The 20,517-nt window shown below is 41.7% G+C and overlaps 1 protein-coding gene across 2 annotated transcripts in view; it reads right to left on the reverse strand.

Annotated features, from left to right (window-relative positions):
- Positions 1 to 5,795: 5,795 nt before the first annotated feature.
- Positions 5,796 to 20,517, reverse strand: part of rab40b (RAB40B, member RAS oncogene family) — a 56,175-nt gene continuing 41,453 nt past the window's right edge. The window contains exons 1-4 of one of the 2 annotated variants that reach the window (XM_071393809.1): positions 9,686 to 9,939; positions 9,094 to 9,171; positions 8,324 to 8,546; positions 7,717 to 8,161 (exon numbers count right to left, since the gene is read on the reverse strand). In XM_071393809.1, the coding sequence (XP_071249910.1) occupies positions 7,854 to 8,161; positions 8,324 to 8,546; positions 9,094 to 9,171; positions 9,686 to 9,802 (726 nt within the window). In that variant the 5' untranslated portion in view covers positions 9,803 to 9,939 and the 3' untranslated portion in view covers positions 7,717 to 7,853. Of the gene's footprint in view, positions 8,162 to 8,323; positions 8,547 to 9,093; positions 9,172 to 9,685; positions 9,940 to 20,517 lie in introns of those variants that run through there. The other variant, XM_071393808.1, reaches the window with a different exon arrangement.

The raw sequence follows: 20,517 nt of genomic DNA on the forward strand, positions 1-20,517 counted from the left end.
CTGAACCTTGTTTGAAGTCAGTAGGTCACATCACCAAGGAGCTATTGAAATTTGAAAGTTTGAAAAATTCATGTAAAAACGTGTGAGATGAAAATGGACAAACTTAAGGGTGTGCAATATAGAAGGGTAGTCAGTGCACATTCTGCACCTTGTTTGAAGTCAGTAGGTCACATCACCAAGGAGCTATTGAAATGTAAAACTATGAAAAATGTACGTTAAACCGCTTGATTTTACAGTACACAAATAAGAGTGTGCAATATATAAGGCTAGTCTGTGGACATTCTAAAGTTTGTTTGAGTCCAGTAGGTCACATGACCAAGTAGCTATTGAAATGTGAAAGTTTGAAAAATTCATGTAAAAACATGTGAAATGAAAATGGACAAACTAAAGGGTGTGCAATATAGAAGGGTAGTCAGTGGACATTCTGAACCTTGTTCGAAGTCAGTAGGTCACATGACAAAAGAGCTATTGAGATTCAAAAATGTAAATAATTTAAATTAGTGCGAGATGTAAATCGACAAAAGAAAGTGTGTGCAATGTGTGTCTATGCCATCGGGTTAGCTACAACCAGTTTTGAAAATTTTAGGAGTAATGGTTAAAGAGCTATTGAAATTAGAAAATGTTGATTTGTCACTATGTTGACGGTCCCTAACTGCTGTTGGTGGACGGAAGGAAAAATACAGGCGAATATCAAATCAAATCAAATGTATTTATATAGCCCTTCTTACATCAGCTGATATATCAAAGTGCTGTACAGAAACCCAGCCTAAAACCCCAAAACAGCAAGCAATGCAGGTGTAGAAGCATGGTGGCTAGGAAAAACTCCCAAGAAAGGCCAAAACCGAGGAAGAAACCTAGAGAGGAACCAGGCTATGAGGGGTGGTCCTCTTCTGGCTGTGCCGGGTGGAGATTATAACAGAACATGGCCAAGATGTTAAAATGTTCATAGATGACCAGCATGGTCAAATAATAATAATCACAGTAGTTGTCGAGGGTGCAACAGGTCAGCACCTCAAAATATCTGTTGAATATCCAACTTGAAAATATCTTTACCTCGGAAGCTATCCTCGCCATAAGGCAATCGTTCTCCTGTATATTATGAGTACAGCGACTGCAATTAGAAGGCATAATGTTAATGTTACTAACGTTACTTCGCTTTGGCTGGTGGAGGTCCTGACGAACCACGTCCAGATAAAGCGTCCGGGGTGAAAAAGTTGAATGAAAAAAGTTGAGCAAGGGAAAAATAAAAATACAAAATGGTAATTAAAAAGTTAAAACCGTGTAGTTGGCAGGTAGCAAAGTAAGGTAAACGTGTTGCTCTTCCCTCCTCCAGACCAGGTGGGCAGAGACTTGTGCCTGCTCCTCTTCCTGCTCCACACATCCACACACTCTCACAAATAAGGGTACGGTTACAGTACAGTGTTGTTCCCTGGTGTACAAAAAGGTGAAATGCACACATAAGGTACCTTTAGAGGTACACATAGGAACTCACATGGTACTGGTCTGTACCAACTGGGTGCATTCGCATGCTTTGAAATCGTTTGGAGACACCACTTGGCTAATGGCCAATAAGCTGAGTCAACCATACCCTTATTTTTTAAAGAGTGTGTTAATATATGTTCCAAGCAAGTAGTATTAACCTGGTGGCACTGCAGAAACATCAATACACTTTCAACCAAGAGGTAGCTAGTTGAAATCCGAATGAATGTATACATTCATTCTTTGGGGATAGTTGAAATCCGAATGAATGTATACATTCATTCTTTGGGGATTTCAACTAGCTACCTCTTGGTTGGAATACTCTGTGTCCTTGAATACTGCTAGTTTTATGTTGATGTTATGTTAGTGGTGATAATTTGACAATTATTTACTTGATTCTAGGCAGCTTTTAGCAAAGTGCAGGAATTCATTATTGCCAATAAGTCTGTGGCCATATTTATTTCACACTCACTATGGTGGTGTAGCTGCAATGTAGCAGGACATTTCAGTTTGCTAGCAACCAAGAGGTTATGAGTTCAAATATCATTTAAAGGAATACTTTGGTATTTTGGCAATGAGGCCCTTTATCTGCTTCCCCAGAGTCAGATGAACTAGTGGAAACCATTGTTATGTCTCTGTGTGCAGTTTGAAGGAAGTTTCTAACTAGCATTAGCGCAATTGCTAACTAGTGTAAGTGCAATGACTGGAAGTCTATGGGAATCTGCTAGCATCCTAGCAGATACCCATAGACTTCAATTCATTGTACTAATGCTAGTTAGCATTGGCTCAAGAAACTACCTCAAACTTCCTTCATACTGGACACAGAGATATAAAAATTGTATCCATAAGTTCATCTGACTCTGGGGAAGTAAGTAAAGGGCCTCATTGCCGAAATCCAGAAGTCCCAACTGTGGTCACAGTACAAAATTTTACAGTAATTGAAATAAGAATACAGCAGCATACTCATATTTTATAGAAATAACACCTTAAAGTGATTTACTTTATTTGTACTGCACCTTTAGGCAAACTGCAGAAATGTATTCTTGTCAATCTCCATTATGTCCACAGACCTGGTGCTGCAACAGGAACGTAAGGTAGCTAGCAACCAAAATGTTGTGAGTTCAAACCCCAAGTGAAGTTCTGTCCCAATAATCAGCATATTCTCCTTCAACATTACCACCTGAATTTAGCTGTATGATAACTAGTTGTACATTTACTGTATTTTCACCTCAAGAAAAAAAACTCCAGGGGACCTTGACACAATGTTCTAAGAATGTCCTAAAACGTACTGGGGGAAATCGATGGAACAAACCGGGAACTAAATAAAACCTGCAGGGAACCACGACTGTTTAAATTTAATTAATCTCAATTGTGCTTTTCAAAGTAAAATATTCTAAATTACATTTATTTCACATGAGATCATGTTATCACATGTGCTCACATGTCACGTGTCATATGTTGTAATCACATGTCACATGTTGCTTCACATGTTGTCAAATGTTATCACATTAACTTCACATTAAATCACGTGATAAAATGAGATCACGTCTTCAGATGTGAAATTCATGTCAAGGGTCCCCGGGTACAGTTTGATTAATTTGTTGTCATGAAAATTCGTCCATATTTTCATCTCCTGTATATAATCGTGGATGGTGAAGAATACCATTGGTGAGTGGTGTTTGTTGTAGTTGTAGAAGTTTGGGTACTTCTTGTAGTCCAAGGTGCTGCACCTGGTTGAGCGAAAAGACAGGAATATCCTTTAGTATTATAGGATCCAATCTTAGCTCGAGAGAACAACAAAATATGATAATGTATTCTCAGGTAATAATATATTATCATATACAGAGAATAGTATGATCAGTGATGTAAAGTACTTAAGTAAGAAATACTTTTAAGTACCACTTAAGTATTTTGGGGGGGTATCTGTACTTTACTATTTATATTTTTGACAACTTTTACTTTTACTCTACTACATTCCTAAATAAAATATGTACTTTTTACTCCCGTACATTTTCCATGACACCAAAAAGTACTTGTTACATTTCTAATGCTCAGGCAAGACAGAATTATTCATAAACCTGTCAATATAACGCTTTGGCATCTCTGCTGGATCTGTCAGACTCACAAAAACGTCATTTGTAAATAATGCCTGAGTGTAGGAGTGTGCCCCTGTCTCTCTGTGCCCCTGTCTCTCTGTCCCCCCAAAAATAATGTGCCGTCTAGTTTGCTTAATAAAAGGAATTTGATGTATAGCATTTACTTTTACTTTGTACTTTTACTCAAGTATGACAATTTTATACTTTGTCCACCACTAAATATGATACAGATAACTGCCAAAATAAAGGAAACACCAACATAAAGTGTGTTAATGCAGCTTGGCATAGATTCTACAAGTGTCTGGAACTCTATTAGAGGGATGTGACACCATTCTTCCACGAGAAATTCCATAATTTGTTGTTTTGTTGATGGTGGTTGAAAACACTGTCTCAGGCGCCGCTCCAGAATCTTCCACAAGAGTTCAATTGGGTTGAGATCTGGTGACTGAGACGGCCATGGCATATGGTTTACATCGTTTTCCTGCTCATCAAACCATTCAGTGACCACTCGCTTCTCCTGTGGATGGGAGCATTGTCATTCTATTGGGGCATAGCCATGGTAGACAAAATAATGACCTGCCCAGCATTTTTATACATGACCCTAAGCATGATGGTATGTTAATTGCTTAATTAACTCAGGAAACACACCTGTGTAGAAGCATCTACTTTCAATATTCTTTGTATCCCTCATTTACTCAAGTGTTTCCTTTATTTTGGCAGTATGTTGTAGAACTGCTGTATGGCAGTTACTTATTTATTTACTCCTGAACTTATTTAGGCTTGCCATGACAAAAGGGTTGAATACTTATTAACTCAAGACATTTAATCTTTTCATTTTTAATTCATTTGTAAAAGTTTCTAAAAACATAATTATGGAGTATTGTGTGTAGGCCAGTGATTCAAAATCTAAATAAAATAAATGTTAAATTCAGGCTGTAACACAACAAAATATGGAAAACGTCAAGGGAGGTGAATACTTTCTGAAGGAACTGTATGCACACCCTGTCCACCTCCTGCTGCCATGGGTACAGGGTCAGGCGACTCGCTGGCATAGGGATCAAATCCACTGCTGCCTTTAAAACGACACATAAATACAGAGAGGTATACATTATAAACACAGTATAACACACAGTACTGGATATATTCACAGAAACCCATATAGTGTTGGAGCCAATTTGGGTTGATGTTATATTATGGTAATATTCGAGCATTACACTCCAGACCACTAGGGGCAGACAAATGGTGGTAAACACACATCATGTGATCTATAAACACACAGGTGTTTGAACGTATGGTGTGGGTGTGGATGGTGGGAGAGCTCTTGGTTCTTACCGCAATCAAACTATTGCAAACAAATGCAAGAAAACGAAATAAACATCAAACAAGATACAAAAGATTGCTAGTCAACATTATGGATAAACATGCATTTATTCAAGGTAACCACTATTGCCAAGTTTGAGGCGCGTAAAGAACAAGTCTAATTGCTGACATTGGCTACTTAGAAATCGTATATTTTTTCGAAGCAAATTCTCATAACATTTATTATGTGTACCCACACTCAATCCAAGAGAGAGAGCGAGCGAGATTACCTATGTAGTTGTAACCCATGAAACTAAAGGGGTTGTTGAAATGGGCCAATCGGTTCCATTCACTAACACTACTGAGCTGGTCTCTGTCCAGGTAGAGCTGTATGTCGGTCATAAAGGTCTTCTGAAACTCTGGATCTATGGAGTCTTTGCTATGATGAGGACTTACCGAATGCTGATCCTCTTGTTGACACTCTCATTGAAGAACAACACATAACCAAAGAGACCAGAGTACAGACCAGACCAAAATAATCAGGAAAGCTTGCCATGGGTCAATTTCTCAGCATTTCTGATAGATTTTAAAAGCAATGTATTTACAGAACCTGTTCTTGCTCTATGGCTGAGCCTGTCACACCTCATTTGCAAACAGCCATGAGACCATAAAGGTCTTCATTATATACAGTATGTAACTCATACCTCCTCCTTTGTAAAGCGCTCTCTAGTAAAGCTAGTGGGTGACATGGAATGCACCCATTGTTTTCAGGTTTTCATGAGGGACATGTGGGTAAAAACATGATCAAGTGAGATGAGGTGAGTTTCCCTCCTTACAGCGCGTTCAGCATGTGGAAAAGTGTAATATAAATGCTATCAATTATTTGTATTTTTATTATTATTATCTGAGCAGAGAAGACAGTTCCTGTTTGTGAAGTTTATTGTAAATCCGTGTGGTGATATTTACTGTACAAAACCGCTTGTTCGTTCAGTAACGTTCTCAGTCTACTAAGTCTTTGGTGTTGGTGTCACTATCTGAAATAGTATAATCTCTGTCACTGTACACTTGGAAATGAATATAAACCCAAATAACAGAAAAAATACATTGTATCAAACAACATTGTCATAACTGTACATATCATACAAATTCATTACACAAATGGTTTCTCCAAAGAATTCCAGACTTGAAGTTCCAGATGACTTCGGCAGAAATAGTATTTTGCTGTAAAAAGTATGTGTAAAACAAGTAGCTAGATCTTAAAAAGGCTTTGTCCAGTATTTTTTTTAAAGGCAGAGGTGTGTAGTATACCATTTATAAGACCAGTCCAGTAATGTTTCTTTCATTGTGAAATTAGACCATAGGATTAAAACTAATTTGAATGCTTTGTGTCATTGATTGCAGTGGGTGAGAAAACAGTGCAAAAAGGACCACAGATCATCCACAAATATTGTACACAATAGTACTATTTAGTACTATACTTTTACACAGTACATCTGTTCATCGTTTTTCTGGAAACATATTATGCACAATCAGAGATGGGCAAAAGATACATCAAAATGTTTCTTGTTCTAAATACAAGATACTCTAAAGACCAATGTATCAAACTAAAATACAAAATACATTTGCAAGTATACGCCTTCACTACAACAACATTCTCAGTAACTGTAACAAAAAATAAACTTTTACCATTGATGTGATATGTGGTTGTTTATCTACCTTAGTTGAATGCACTGATTGCTAATTGACCAAAATGTAAAAATAAACAATTGCAAAGCACACCGAGTATTAATATTATTGTTATTATTGGCCTTGTTTCTGGACAGAGCTCATTAGAATAATACCCAATAATACAAATTTTAACATTTACATTTCGTCATTTAGGAGACACTCTTAACCATACTGCCATCAGACTTCTGATACCAATGCAGGGTGAAAGGAGGCCACGAAATTGTGAACCACTATAAAAAAAATGGTATAGAAATGTATTTTGTATTTTGAAAATACAAATTACAGGTCTCGAAAGTGTCTTGTTACAAAATACATTATATTGTAGTTCAGGCCGGTGAAATACAAATTACCAAATGAATTTAAAAAGTAATTGAAATATAGTCTGTGCACAATATAGTCATATGGCTCACATATGATCTAGCATCAAAACTTCCTTCTGGGTCCAAGGGCAGTGACCCATAGCACTAATCCAAAATCTCTGAGCATGACATGTTCCTTCCCCATCTTTGTCACACCATGGACCTCCTGTGAGTACCTGTGGGAGACTGTTGTGCGTCTGGAGGCCTAGAACATCCAGTCCCTGTGAAAACTTCCTGGTTTGGGGGGGGCTGTGAGGGGTCACCTCTCGTTGAACACTCCCTTGAAGCTCATGTGGCTGGCTCTTGGTGACCCTAGACGAGCTGCACCCATAGAAATAGATAGAAGACTCTCGTGCCCAAAAGCTTGTTTTAGCATGGGGAGCGCCATTGAGGACTTTCAGTACTTGGAATTATTCAACTGGGTGGGACTTCCTATAGGTTAAGGAAGGATCTAAATGGCACTGCCCGTGCTCTCACAGATGCTATAATGGGCAGGTGGCTTAGCGGTTAGTGCATTGTGCCAGTATCTGAAAGGTTGCTAGTTCTAATCCATAAACCGACAAGGTGAACAATCTGTCAATGTGCCCTTGAGAAAAGCACTTAACCCTAAGCTCCAGGGTTCTTGTTGATAATGGCAGACCCTGGCCATGACCCTACTCTCTGGGGGTGTCTCGGGGAGCATTGGGATATGCAAAAAAAACATATTTCCAATTCACATGTGTGAATTAAGCAGACCGGAACTGTGACCATTCTTTTCAATGGTAAACAGCCTCAGTGGGAGATCTTAATTTATCCACCATCTTTGGCTGCACTAGTGATCAACACCAACTTCCTGTTCATGTGATGACAACATCCTTCCCCAAGGACTTCCTCTTCCTGTTTCAACTGGTTGCTAGGAGATCTTGCAGCTGTTGCCAGTGCAGCTCTGTTCGGCCGCCGGGCTGAGCGGCGGAGGACGGAAGAGTTTTTTCTTTTTCAGCAGCTGGCATCCGGTCCTCTTGTTGGGGATGTGGGTGGTGTTGGCAGCAGTGGCGGTGACGGAGTAGGACCGTCCGTGCATCATGCGGGCATTGAGGCCGTTGGCCATGGAGAAAGACTTGAGGTGGGACTTGAGAGCCAGGGGGAGAGGAAGCTTGTCAACAAGGTGGACAGGGGTGCAGGACACGATGGAACGACAGCACAGGTCCTGAAGACTCAAAACTAAGAGAGAGAGAGAAGGTGGGGGGGGGGAGTGTGAGAGAGACAGAATATTTAATATTTCACAAATATAAATATTACACCACGAGAGGGCACCATTGTGTAAAACAGTGAGAGAAAGAGAGTAAGAACAAGCTGCTCAAGGCTCAATTTACGCTGCCTCACCTTTGTTAGGCCTCCAGAGTCTCTCCATGCCATGCCTCATCAAGACTATCCTGGCCAGCTCTGTGAAGGACTCTGTGATATTAAAGTTGCACAGCGGGCTGACCTCAAAGAAGGTGACCCCTAACCTCTCGGCATACACCTGGGCCTGCTCTGTGGTCACCTGGCGTTTGTAGGCCAGGTGTAACCGGTTCCCCACCAGGATCTTAGGCACTCCCGGTGCATGCTGGGTTGACAGGAAGGGGAACAGAAAGTAGTGAGGTACAGATTCTGTTAGTACATAATACGGGTGTGTGTATGTGTATGTGTCACATAGTGTTCTTCCCTGTTCTTCCCAAGTCAAATAATGGAGTGGTAATAGAAGGTCCCAAGGTGGCAAAAAGGATGTCAAGAATCAATTGTTGAGCATATTTTTTTAAAATTGAAAGTGAATAATATTATTCACATAACATGGGCTATCTTGAAAGTCTAACTGTGTGTGGCTAGTTAATGAGTGTGTGAGTTGATTTGGAGCAAAGGCCAGCGATGTGGGTTGGAGAAGGTTTAGTCATTATCACAAGCAGAAATTGAGCAACGTGTCTTACATCATAGCACAATAGGAGCGATTCAGTGATGTAGACTGCAATTTACCATGTGGCGCCATCCCAAATGGCACCCTATTCTCTTTATAGTGCACTACTTTTGACCAGAGCCCTTTGGGGAATAGGGTGCCATTTGGGACATAACTGAGGTTCACTGTTTCTGAGAGAGAGCGATTGATCGATGTCTCTTACCTCATCTATCTCCTTAATCCATCTGTCAATACCATCAAACGACCATCGGTTGGTGATGTCATAGACCAAGATCACACCCTGAGAGATCAAATCAAAAATGGTATTCATCACATGCTTCATAAACAACAGGTGTAGACTAAGAGTGAAATACTTACTTATTGGCCCTCCCCAAAAATGCAGAGATAAAGAAAATTCAGAAATAATAGAAAAGTAAAACACCTAATAATAAAAATAACAATAGATACACAATGAGTAACGATAACTTGGCTATATACAAGGGGTACCAATACCGAGTCGATGTGCAGGGGTACAAGGTATTTGAGCAAGATATGTACATATAACTAGGAATAAAGTGACAGATAGTGAACAGTAGCAGCAGTGTATGTGATGAGTCAAAGTTAGTGCAAAATGGTCAATGCAGATAGTCTGGGTAGCTATTTGGTTAACTATTTTACTAACTATTTATCAGTCTTATGGCTTGGGGGTAGAAGCTGTTCAGGGTCCTGTTGGTTCCAGACTTGGTACCTCGGTACCACTTGCCGTGCGGTAGCAGAGAGAACAGTCAATGAATTAGGTGGCTGGAGCGCATTACCCTCTGTAGTGCCTTGCGGTCGGATGTCAGGCAGTTGCCATACCAAGCAGTGATGCAGCCAGTCAAGATACTCTCAATGATGCAGCTGTAGAACCTTTTGAGGATGTGAGGGCACATGCCAATTTCAGGCTCCTGAGGGGAAGAGGTGTTATTGTGCCCTTTTCACAACGGTGTTGGTGTGTTTGGACAATGATACAGTGCCTTCAGAAAGTATTCATACCCCTTGACTTTTTCCACATTTTGTTGTTTTACAGCCTGAAATTAGAATGGATTACATTGAGATTGTGCGTCACTGGCCTATACACAATACCCCATAATGTAAAAGTGGAATTATATTTTTTAGAAATGCCGGCAAATTAATTAAAAATGAAAAAGTATTCAACCCCTTTGGTATGGCAAACCTAAATAAGTTCACAACTAAAAATGTGCTTAACAAGTCAAATAATTAGTTGCAATAATAGTGTTTAACATGATTTTTGAATGTCTACATCATCTCTGTACCCCACACATTCAATTATCTGTAAGGCCCCTCGGTCGAGCAGTGAATATCAAACACAGATTCAACCAGAAAGACCAGGGAGGTTTTCCAATGCCTTGTAAAGAAGGGCACCTATTGGTAGATGCGTAAACCCCCCCCCAAAAACAGACATTGACTATCCCATTGAGCATTGTGAAGTTATTAATTACACTTTGGATGGTGTATCAATACACCCAGTCACTACAAAGATACAGGTGTCCTTCCTAACTCAGTTGCCGTAGAGGAAGGAAACTGCTCAGGGATTTCACCATGAAGCCAATGGTGACTTTATAACAGCCACTGAGTTTAATGGCTGTGATAGGAGGAAGCTGAGGATGGATCAATAACATTGTAGTTAACCCACAATACTAACCTAAATGACAGAGTGAAAATACTGAGGGAAAAAAACTGAGGAACTTGAAGCTCGTTGGTAAACTTAATGATGGTGTTGGCGTCTTGTGCAGCCACAGAGTCGTGGGTGAACAGGGAGTACAGGAGGGGACTAAGCAGGCACCCCTGGGGGGCCCCTGTGTTGAGGGTCACCATTGTGATTGTGTTGTTGCCTACCCTCACCACCTGGAGGCGTCCCATCAGGAAGTTCAAGATCCAGTTGCAGAGGGAGGTATTTTGTCCCAGGGTCCTTAGCTTGGTGTTGAGCTTGGAGGACATTATGGTGTTGAACGCTTAGCTGTAGTCAATGAACAGCATTTTCACGTAGGTGTTCCTTTTTAGAAGTGGGAAAAGGCAGTGTGGAGTGCAATAAAGATTGTGTAATCTGTGTATCTGTTGGGACAGTATGCGAATTGGAGTGGGTCCAGGATGTCTGGGATGACGGTGTTGATGTGAGCCATGCCCAGCCTTTCAAAGCATTTCATGGCTACAGATGTGAGTACTACGGGGTGATAGTCATTTAGACAGGTTACCTTGGCGTTCTTGGGCACAGAGGCTATGGTGGTCTGCTTGTAGGTATTACAAATTGGGTCAGGTAGAGGTTGAAAATGTCAGTGAAGACGATTGCCAGCTGGTCAGTGCATTCTCTGAGTACGCGTCCTGGCAATCCGTCTGGCCCTGCGGCCTTGTGAATGTTAACCTGTTTAAGGGTCTTACTCACATCGGCTACAAAGAATGTGATTACACAGACGTTCGGAACAGCTAGTGTTCTTACGCATGGTTCAGTGTTGCTTACCTTGCCTTGTAGTAGGATTCAATCTTAGTCCTGTATTGACGCTTTGCTTGTTTTGTTGGTTTGTTGGAGGATTTAGCAGGATTTCTTATGTTCTGCTCTTTGAAAGCGGCAGCTCTAGTCTTTAAGCTCAGTGCGGATGTTGCATGGCTTCCAGTTGGGATATGTACGTTTTTTTTACTACACCGTATTCCAAAGATTAGCCAGCTGGCTAAGCTGGTTCTGGAGCTGGATTTGTCATAAGCATAATAGGGAAAACTTTACCACAGATGGAAACCAGTATTTTTGACTTCTCCATTTTTGTTATCTCCAAAGTTTTGGCATCTTCCATAAGAGATGTGTTTTTCTACATTGTGTAATGGACATGATGCAACCTTTGGTAGGTAGGCTGGTGGCAGGCTTTGGCTGCAGTACAGCAAAGCCAAGTCAACCCGTGCTCATGGTTCTCACAACGGAAGTGAAATGATAAGCTACAATGACTCATGTCGCAAATTACATGTAACAACACCCTGAGCGCTACGGACACGAAACAACAATACAAATTTAACAACAGAACAACAAAATAGATAAATAAGTTCCTTACATTTTCTTCATTATAGGATAGATACTTGTGGTTTAGCACCAACCAAAGCAGTGAAACAAGACTTTAGTGTTCAAAACCATTCTTCTTGGGACGACGGGGGTAGCAGGGTTACAAAATGCAATCATATCACGCAAGTATACTATTCATACTGAACAAAAATATAAACGCAACATGCAGCAATTTACGATTTTACTGAATTACAGTTCATAGGAGGAAATCAGTCAACTGAGATAAATACATTAGGCTCTAATCTATGGATTTCACATGACTGGGCAGGGGCGCAGCCAGGGGTGGCATAGCCCACCCACTTGGGTGCAAGGCCCACCCACTGGGGAGCCTGGCCCAGAAAATCAGATTGAGTTTTTCCCCACAAAAGGGCTTTATTACAGACATAAATTACTTTGCAGGTGTTTCTGATTATTAACAATGCCATGCTGGTGGGTGGTAACAATTAAATAAAACCCAGCCCTGAAAATGAACGTAGACTGAAAAGTATTAGCATGTCATATCATATGGGAAACACACGGCATTGCCACAGAAAAAAAGTCCCCATTTTGGATTTCCCACAAATATATCATACTTTGCCTAAAAGTATGACTTATTGACTTGAATTGTGCAACATCATGGGTAAGCTCTTGGCATCATCTTTCAGTTGAAAAAAAGTAGGCCTTTAAACACAAACACACACACTCTCTAAGTGGAGATGCACAGTAAAATATGTGATATTGTGTACAGTAGTCTACTCAAAATGAATTGAGACCAGAGACAATGAAGCAGACTGTTCAGTTAATTGGGTGCAGTGTAAACTATAGAAAGTCTCTTGGGAATAGCACATTCCTATATAAATGCAATTAGCTGGAGTAGTCTGTCCAACTGCCAACTACTATTAAGTTTTACTGTCACTGGTGGCGCCAGTTGCTAACACTGAGGATTCAAGCTAACTCTCCATCAGTTTGCATTCCATAGAACTGTTACATGTTGACCAGACCGTGCATGCGTCCGCGTACGCCATTGCCCGCAAGTTGATTTTGTCCACCCAGACCAGACACGATCAGCACACCCAAGTTGAAATATCAAAACAATCTCTGAACCAATTATATTAACTTCTTATGGCTGGGGGGCAGTATTGAGTAGCTTGGATTAATAAGTTGCCCAAAGTAAACGGCCTGCTCCTCAGTCTCAGTTGCTAATATATGCATATTATTATTAGTATTGGATAGAAAACACTCTAAAGTTTCTAAAACTGTTTGAATGATGTCTGTGAGTATAACAGAACTCATATGGCAAGCAAAATCCTGAGGAGAAATCAAAACAGGAAGTGAGAAATCTGAGCTTTGTATGTATTCACCAGAGTCCCCAATGAAATCCCCTTGAGATATTAATGATGTTGCACTGCCTAGGGGTTCCACTAGATGTCAACCATCAATAGAAATTAAAATGAGACTTCTATGGTGTTGTGGGAGTGAATGATAGCAGAATCTTTCAGGTGTCTGGCAGTCAGCCATTTTCTGATCACGCTTATTCCTCATGGTACCCACTTGCGTTCCATTGCTCATGAAGACAAGAAGGAATACTCCAGGTGGAACTTTATTGAAGCTATATGTTAAAAACATCCTAATGATTGATTCTGTACTTAGTTTGAAATGTTTCTTTGACCTGTAATATAACTTTTTGAAGTTTTTGTCCGATGTAACGCTGACCAGAATGAGCATTTGGATATGTATACCAAACGCGCTAACAAAAGAAGGTATTTGGACATAAATAACGGACATTATCGAACAAAACAAACATTTATTGTGGAACTGGGATTCCTGGAGTGCTTTCTGATGTAGAATGATGTGTAATTTCTTGTTTATGTTGACGTCAACATGGCGGCTAATTGTGACAAATTTTTCTGTGCGCTGTCTCAGATTATTGCATGGCTGGCTTATTCCGTAATTTGTTTTTGAAATCAGACACAGCGGTTGCATTAAGGAGAGGTATATCTATAATTCCATGTGTATAACTTGTATTATCATCTACATTTATGATGAGTATTTCTGTTGAATGATGTGGCTATGCAAAATCACTGGATGTTTTTGGAACTAGTGAATGTAACGCGCCAATGTAAACTCATATTTTGATAAATATGAACTTTATCAAACAAAACATACATGTATTGTGTAACATGAAGTCCTATTAGTGTCATCTGATGAAGATCATCAAAGGTTAGTGATTAATTTTATCTCTATTAGTGCTTTTTGAAACTCCTCTCTTTCACTGGAAAAAGAAAATGGCTGTGTTTTTCTATGGCTATATGTGGTGACCTAACATAATCGTTTGTGGTGCTTTTGCTGTAAAGCCTATTTGAAATCGGACACTGTGGTGGGATTAACAACAAGAATAGCTTTAAAATGGTATGAGATACATGTATGTTTGAGGAATTTTAATTATGAGATTTTTGATGTTTTGAAAATGGCGCCCTGCACGTTCACTGGCTGTTGTCATATCGATCCCGTTACCGGGATTGCAGCCATAAGAAGTTTTAATTTGGGGACAGGTCGAAAAGCATTAAACATTTATGGCAATTTAGCTAGCTTGTTGTTGCTAGCTAATTTGTCCTGGGATATAAACATTGGGTTGTTATTTTACCTGAAATGCACAAGGTCATCTACTCCGACAATTAATCCACAGATAAAACGGTCAACATAGTTTGTTTCTAGTAATCTCTCCTCTTTCAGGCTTTTTCTTCTTCTTTGGACTTTATATGGCGGTTGGCAACCAACTTTAAGGTGCATTACCACAACCAACTGGAGTGGAGTGTGCTCCTCCGTTCATCTTTCAATCAACCACGTGGGTATATGCTCCTAAAAACCAATGAGGAGATGTTTTATCCTGACCTGACTCCACACATACATACACACGGTGCACACACACACACACAGTTGAACTGGACACAGTGTTCAAGAAGCACAGCCTGCTGCCTCGCTATGGTGGGGGTGTCATTGTCACCATGGTCACACCCAGTTTGTGCTCAGTAATGGGCCGATGAGTAACAATCATAAAAATATTAACTTTATTCACCAAGTCATTTTTATTCATTGCCTAGTAGGTGAGAATTCTCAGTAGCTGATCAGCCGTGGTTTGGGATTCGGTAAAGCAAGTAGGGTTCAGTAGCACCCTATCATGGATAAATCAAATCAAATCATAGTTTATTTGTCACGTGCGCCGTATACAACAAGTGTAGACCTTACAGTGAAATGCTTACTTAACGGCTCTAACCAATAGTACAAAAAAAAGGTATGTGTGTGTGTGTAGGTAAGTAAAGAAATAAAACAACAGTAAAAATACATTTGAAAATAACAGTAGCAAAGCTATATACAGACACCGGTTAGTCAGGCTTATTGAGGTAGTACAGTGGGGCAAAAAAGTATTTAGTCAGCCACCAATTGTGCAAGTTCTCCCACTTAAAAAGATGAGAGAGGCCTGTAAGTTTCATCATAGGTACACTTCAACTATGACAGACAAAATGAGAAAAAAATATCCAGAAAATCACATTGTAGGATTTTTAATGAATTTATTTGCAAATTATGGTGGAAAATAAGTATTTGGTCACCTAAAAACAAGCAAGATTTCTGGCTCTCACAGACCTGTAACTTCAAGAGGCTCCTCTGTCCTCCACTCGTTACCTGTATTAATGGCACCTGTTTGAACTTGTTATCAGTATAAAAGACACCTGTCCACAACCTCAAACAGTCACACTCCAAACTCCACTATGGCCAAGACCAAAGAGCTGTCAAAGGACACCAGAAACAAAATTGTAGACCTGCACCAGGCTGGGAAGACTGAATCTGCAATAGGTAAGCAGCTTGGTTTGAAGAAATCAACTGTGGGAGCAATTATTAGGAAATGGAAGACATACAAGACCACTGATAATCTCCCTCGATCTGGGGCTCCACGCAAGATCTCACCCCGTGGGGTCAAAATGATCACAAGAACGGTGAGCAAAAATCCCAGAACCACACGGGGGGACCTAGTGAATGACCTGCAGAGAGCTGGGACCAAAGTAACAAAGCCTACCATCAGTAACACACTACGCCGCCAGGGACTCAAATCCTGCAGTGCCAGACATGTCCCCCTGCTTAAGCCAGTACATGTCCAGGCCCGTCTGAAGTTTGCTAGAGAGCATTTGGATGATCCAGAAGAAGATTGGGAGAATGTCATATGGTCAGATGAAACCAAAATAGAACTTTTTGGTAAAAACTCAACTCGTCGTGTTTGGAGGACAAAGAATGCTGAGTTGCATCCAAAGAACACCATACCTACTGTGAAGCATGGGGGTGGAAACATCATGCTTTGGGGCTGTTTTTCTGCAAAGGGACCAGGACGACTGATCCGTGTAAAGGAAAGAATGAATGGGGCCGTGTATCGTGAGATTTTGAGTGAAAACCTCCTTCCATCAGCAAGGGCATTGAAGATGAAACGTGGCTGGGTCTTTCAGCATGACAATGATCCCAAACACACCGCCCGGGCAACGAAGGAGTGGCTTCGTAAGAAGCATTTCAAGGTCCTGGAGTGGCCTAGCCAGTCTCCAGATCTCAACCCCATAGAAAATCTTTGGAGGGAGTTGAAAGTCCGTGTTGCCCAGCAACAGCCCCAAAACATCACTGCTCTAGAGGAGATCTGCATGGAGGAATGGGCCAAAATACCAGCAACAGTGTGTGAAAAACTTGTGAAGACTTACAGAAAACGTTTGACCTCTGTCATTGCCAACAAAGGGTATATAACAAAGTATTGAGATAAACTTTTGTTATTGACCAAATACTTATTTTCCACCATAATTTGCAAATAAATTCATAAAAAATCCTACAATGTGGAATTTTTTTTCAAATTTTGTCTGTCATAGTTGAAGTGTACCTATGATGAAAATTACAGGCCTCTCTCATCTTTTTAAGTGGGAGAACTTGCACAATTGGTGGCTGACTAAATACTTTTTTGCCCCACTGTATGTACATGTAGGTATGGTTAAAGTGACTATGCAATATGATGAACAAAGAGTAGCAGCAGCGTAAAAAGCGGGGTTGGCGGGTGGTGGGACAGAATGCAGATAGCCCGGTTAGCCAATGTGCGGGAGCATTGGTTGGTCGGGCCAATTGAGGTAGTATGTACATGAATGTATAGTTAAAGTGACTATGCATATAAGATAAACAGAGAGTAGCAGCAGCGTAAAAGAGGGGTTGGGGGGGGGGGGGGGGGCACACAATGCAAATAGTCCGGGTAACCATTTGGTTATCTGTTCAGGAGTCTAATGGCTTGGGGGTAAAAACTGTTGAGAAGCCTTTTTGTCCTAGACTTGGCACTCCGGTACCGCTTGCCATGCGGTAGTAGAGAGAACAGTCTATGACTGGGGTGGCTGGGGTCTTTGACAATTTTTAGGGCCTTCCTCTGACACTGCCTGGTGTAGAGGTCCTGGATGGCAGGCAGCTTTGCCCCAGTGATGTACTGGGCCGTACGCACTACCCTCTGAAGTGCCTTGCGGTCGGAGGCCGAGCAATTGCCGTACCAGGCAGTGATGCAACCGGTCAGGATGCTCTCAATGCTGTAGAACCGTTTGAGGATCTGAGGACCCATGCCAAACCTTTTTAGTTTCCTGAGGGGGAATAGGCTTTGTAGTGCCCTCTTCACGACTGTCTTGGTGTGTTTGGACCATTCTAGTTTGTTGTTGATGCGGACACCAAGGAACTTGAAGCTCTCAACCTGCTCCACTACAGCCCCATCGATGAGAATGGGGGCGTGCTCGGTGCTCCTTTTCCTGTAGTCCACAATCATCTCCTTAGTCTTGGTTACGTTGAGGGATAGGTTGTTATTCTGGCACCACCCGGCCAGGTCTCTGACCTCCTCCCTATAGGCTGTCTCATCGTTGTCGGTGATCAGGCCTACCACTGTTGTGTCGTCTGCAAACTTAATGATGGTGTTGGAGTCATGCCTGGCCATGCCGTCGTGAGTGAACAGGGAGTACAGCAGGGGACTGAGCACGCACCCCTGGGGGGCTCCAGTGTTGAGGATCAGCATGGCAGATGTGTTGCTACCTACCCTCATCACCTGGGGGCGGCCCGTCAGGAAGTCCAGGATCCAGTTGCAGAGTGAGGTGTTTAGTCCCAGGTTCCTTAGCTTAGTGATGAGCTTTGAAGGTACTATGGTGTTGAACGCTGAGCTGTAGTCAATGAATAGCATTCTCACATAGGTGTTCCTTTTGTCCAGATGGGAAAGGGCAGTGTGGAATGCAATAGTGATTGCATCATCTGTGGATCTGTTTGGGCGGTATGCAAATTGGAGTGGGTCTAGGGTTTCTGGGATAATGGTGTTGATGTGAGACATTACCAGCCTTTCAAAGCACTTCATGGCTACGGATGTGAGTGCTACGGGTCGGTAGTCATTTAGGCAGGTTTGCCTTCGTGTTCTTGGGCACAGGGACTATGGTGGTCTGCTTGAAACATGTTGGTATTACAGACTCAATCAGGGACATGTTGAAAATGTCAGTGAAAACACCTGCCAGTTGGTCAGCACATGCCCGGAGCACACGTCCTGGTAATCCGTCTGGCCCCGCAGCCTTGTGTACGTTGACCTGTTTAAAGGTCTTACTCACGTCGGCTACGGAGAGCGTGATCACACAGTCGTCCGAACAGCTGATGCTCTCATGCATGCCTCAGTGTTGCTTGCCTCGAAGCGAGCATAGAAGTGATTTAGCTCATCTCCTAGGCTCGTGTCACTGGGCAGCTCTGTGCTTCCCGTTGTAGTCTGTAATAGTTTGCAAGCCCTGTCACATCCGACGAGCGTCAGAGCCGGTGTAGTATGATTCAATCTTAGCCCTGTATTGACGCTTTGCCTGTTTGATGGTTCGTTGCAGGGCATAGCGGGATTTCTTGTAAGCTTCCATGTTAGAGTCCCGCACCTTGAAAGCTCTACCCTTTAGCTCAGTGCGAATGTTGCCTGTAATCCATGGCTTCTGGTTGGGGTATGTACGTATAGTCACTGTGTGGACGATGTCCTCGATGCACTTATTGATAAAGCCAGTGACTTATGTGGTGTATTCCTCAATGTCATCGGAAGAATCCCAGAACATGTTCCAGTCTGTGATAGCAAAACAATCCTGTAGTTTAGCATCTGCTTCATCTGACCACTTTTTTATAGACCGAGTCACTGGTGCTTCCTGCTTTCATTTTTGCTTGTAAGCAGGAATCAGGAAGATAGAGTTGTGGTCGGATTTACCAAATGGAGGGCGAGGGTGAGCTTTGTACGCGTCTCTGTGTGTGGAGTACAGGTGATCTAAAAAAAAAATCCCTCTGGTTGCACCTTTAACATGTTGATAGAGATTTGGTAGAACTGATTTAAGTTTCCCTGCATTAAAGTCTCCGGCCACTAGGAGCGCCGCCTCTGGGTGAGTGGTTTCCTGTTTGCTTATTTCCTTATACAGCTGACTGAGTGTGGTCTTAGTGCCAGCATCTGTTTGTGGTGGTAAATAAACAGCCACGAAAAGTATAGCTGAGAACTCTCTAGGCAAGTAGTGTGGCCTGCAATTTATCACAATATACTCTACTTCAGGCGAGCAAAATCTAGAGACTTCCTTAGATTTCGTGCACCAGCTGTTGTTTACAAATATGCACAGACCGCCCCCCCTCGTCTTACCGGAGTGTGCTGTTCTATCTTGCCGGTGCAGCGTACATCCCGCTAGCTGAATATCCATGTCGTCATTCAGCCACGATTCCGTGAAACATAGGATATTACAGTTTTTGATGTCCCGTTGGTAGGATATTCGTGATCATACCTCGTCTAATTTATTGTCCAATGATTGCACGTTGGCGAGTAATATTTACGGTAACGGCAGCTTTCCTACTCGCCTTCTGCGGGTCCTGATGAGGCATCCGGCTCTTCGTCCTCTGTACCTGCGTCGCTTCCTCTTGCGAATAACTGGGATGTCAGCCCTGCCGGGTGTATCATGTGAGTCTTGCTTGTTGTCTAAGAAATCTTTGTCTAATCCGAGGTGAGTGATCGCTGTCCTGATATCCAGAAGCTCTTTTCTGCCGTTAGATACGATTGCAGAAACATTATGTACAAAATAATTTACAAATGTCGTGAAAAAAACGCATAATAGCACAATTGGTTGGGCGCCCGTTAAACTGCTGCCATTTCTTCCGGCGCCATTGTGGTTGAACTAAAAAGATTTCCTACATACTGGATCCACTAACATTGATCAACCATTAAAGTTTTGCTTTGAACAGTGCACAAGCCCATCCACTGTCCCTGTTTAGATAGGTGCACCCCCATCCACCCATACTGTACTGTTTCCACAGGAAAGGGTACTGGGGTCAGTAGTGATGGTGCTGATATACAGATGGATGTGAAAACATGTACAAATAACTTGCATGCACCCACTCTATAATATTAGCACAGCCAGTAAGACTTGTGCATGTGTAGGTCTACAGAATAGTATTTACAGGTTGTATGTGCTGATTCTAAAACATTCTCAAATGGGCTACTGTGTTCTTTATGTTGAAATTCTCAAGGCTATT

The sequence above is a fragment of the Salvelinus alpinus genome, chromosome 3, assembly GCF_045679555.1.
Source record: "Salvelinus alpinus chromosome 3, SLU_Salpinus.1, whole genome shotgun sequence".
Lineage (NCBI taxonomy): Eukaryota > Metazoa > Chordata > Actinopteri > Salmoniformes > Salmonidae > Salvelinus > Salvelinus alpinus.